This window comes from Neopelma chrysocephalum, unplaced genomic scaffold, assembly GCF_003984885.1.
Source record: "Neopelma chrysocephalum unplaced genomic scaffold, ASM398488v2 Primary Assembly neopelma1_94858, whole genome shotgun sequence".
NCBI classification, from domain to species: Eukaryota; Metazoa; Chordata; class Aves; order Passeriformes; family Pipridae; genus Neopelma; species Neopelma chrysocephalum.
Genome location: NW_020923563.1, coordinates 1 through 1150, shown reverse-complemented (window position 1 = coordinate 1150; position 1150 = coordinate 1). Strand labels below are relative to the sequence as shown.

Below are 1150 nucleotides of genomic sequence, written 5' to 3'. Positions count from 1 at the left end.
CCCCCCCAGCGCCTGGAGCTGCGTTACCCCCGTTCCCGGGGGGGCCCTGTTCCGTGAACTGGGGGCTCTGTCCCTGCGCCCCCCCGACCTGCTGCTGCTGGACGGGCTCGAGTGGTACCTGGGGGAGTCCCTGGCGAGCTGCGCCCGCCTGGCCGCGCTGCTGCTGGAGACCACCCGCTCCCCCGGCCCCCGGGGCCACCCCCGGCCCCCCTCCCAGGTGGTGGCGGCGCTGCGCCTGCCCCCCGCCGCCCCCCACGTGCTGCCCACCCTGCGCAGGTTCTTCCCCGCCCGCTGCCACCTGAGCCCCCGGCCCGGGGGGCTCGTGGGGGTCCGGCTGAGCCGCCCCGGGGGGCCCCCCCGGCGCTGGAGGCTCCGCTTGGACCCCCACGGGGAGGGAGAGGGGGGCGAGGAGGAGCAGGAGGAAGAGGAGGAGGAGGAGGAGGAGGAGGAGGAGGAGGAGGAGGGGGGCAGTGACACGGAGGAGGAGTGGGGATGACCCCCCCGGTGGGTGACAAGGACTTGATGTCACCCCCAAAATGGGTGACGTGGACCTGATGTCACCCCCCCCGCAGGTGACGGCAAACCCAACGTCACCCTGTCCCTGGATGTTTTGGGGTGGCCCTGCCACCGTCCCCCGTGACGTGGGGACACAGGCAGTGACAGGGCTCCAGGTGTCCACCGGGCCCCCCCAGTGCCATCTGGGGGCTCCTGATAAGGGTTATCAGCCCCCCCACACCCAGCCCTGAGCACCCGCCACCCCCCAGGGCCCCACGTGTCCCCAAGTGCTGCTCCAAGCGCTCCCAGTTCCTCCCAGTGTCTCCCCAGTGCCCCCCAGTGCTCTCCCTATTACCCTCTGGTGTCCCCCAGTGCCCTCCCAGTTACCTCCTGGTATCTCCCACTGTCCCAGTACCCCCAGTGTCCCCAGTCACCCACCCCAGCGCTCCCAGTTCCCCCCAGCGGGAGGGGCCAGCTGTCGTTTATTGTGTATTTACTGTACATTTATTGTCCATTTCCAGTATAAAAACATTAAAAACCCAAAGCACAGGAAATTCAGTGTCCCCGAGTATCCCCTCCCCTGCCCCGGCCCCTCCCGGGGTCCCCAAGTATCCCCGAGTGTCCCCAGCTGGGGGCTGTGCTGTCCCACGTGTCC

The 1150-nt window shown here is 69.3% G+C and overlaps 1 protein-coding gene across 1 annotated transcript; it reads left to right on the top strand.

The window, feature by feature from the left end:
- Positions 1-3: 3 nt before the first annotated feature.
- On the top strand, positions 4-1049 carry SWSAP1 (SWIM-type zinc finger 7 associated protein 1; the record flags this gene model as incomplete). Its single annotated transcript, XM_027707849.1, is given in 2 exon segments — positions 4-39; positions 41-1049. Coding segments are annotated over 2 exon segments (492 nt in total), but the record flags the coding sequence as incomplete, so codon positions are not given.
- Positions 1050-1150: the final 101 nt, after the last annotated feature.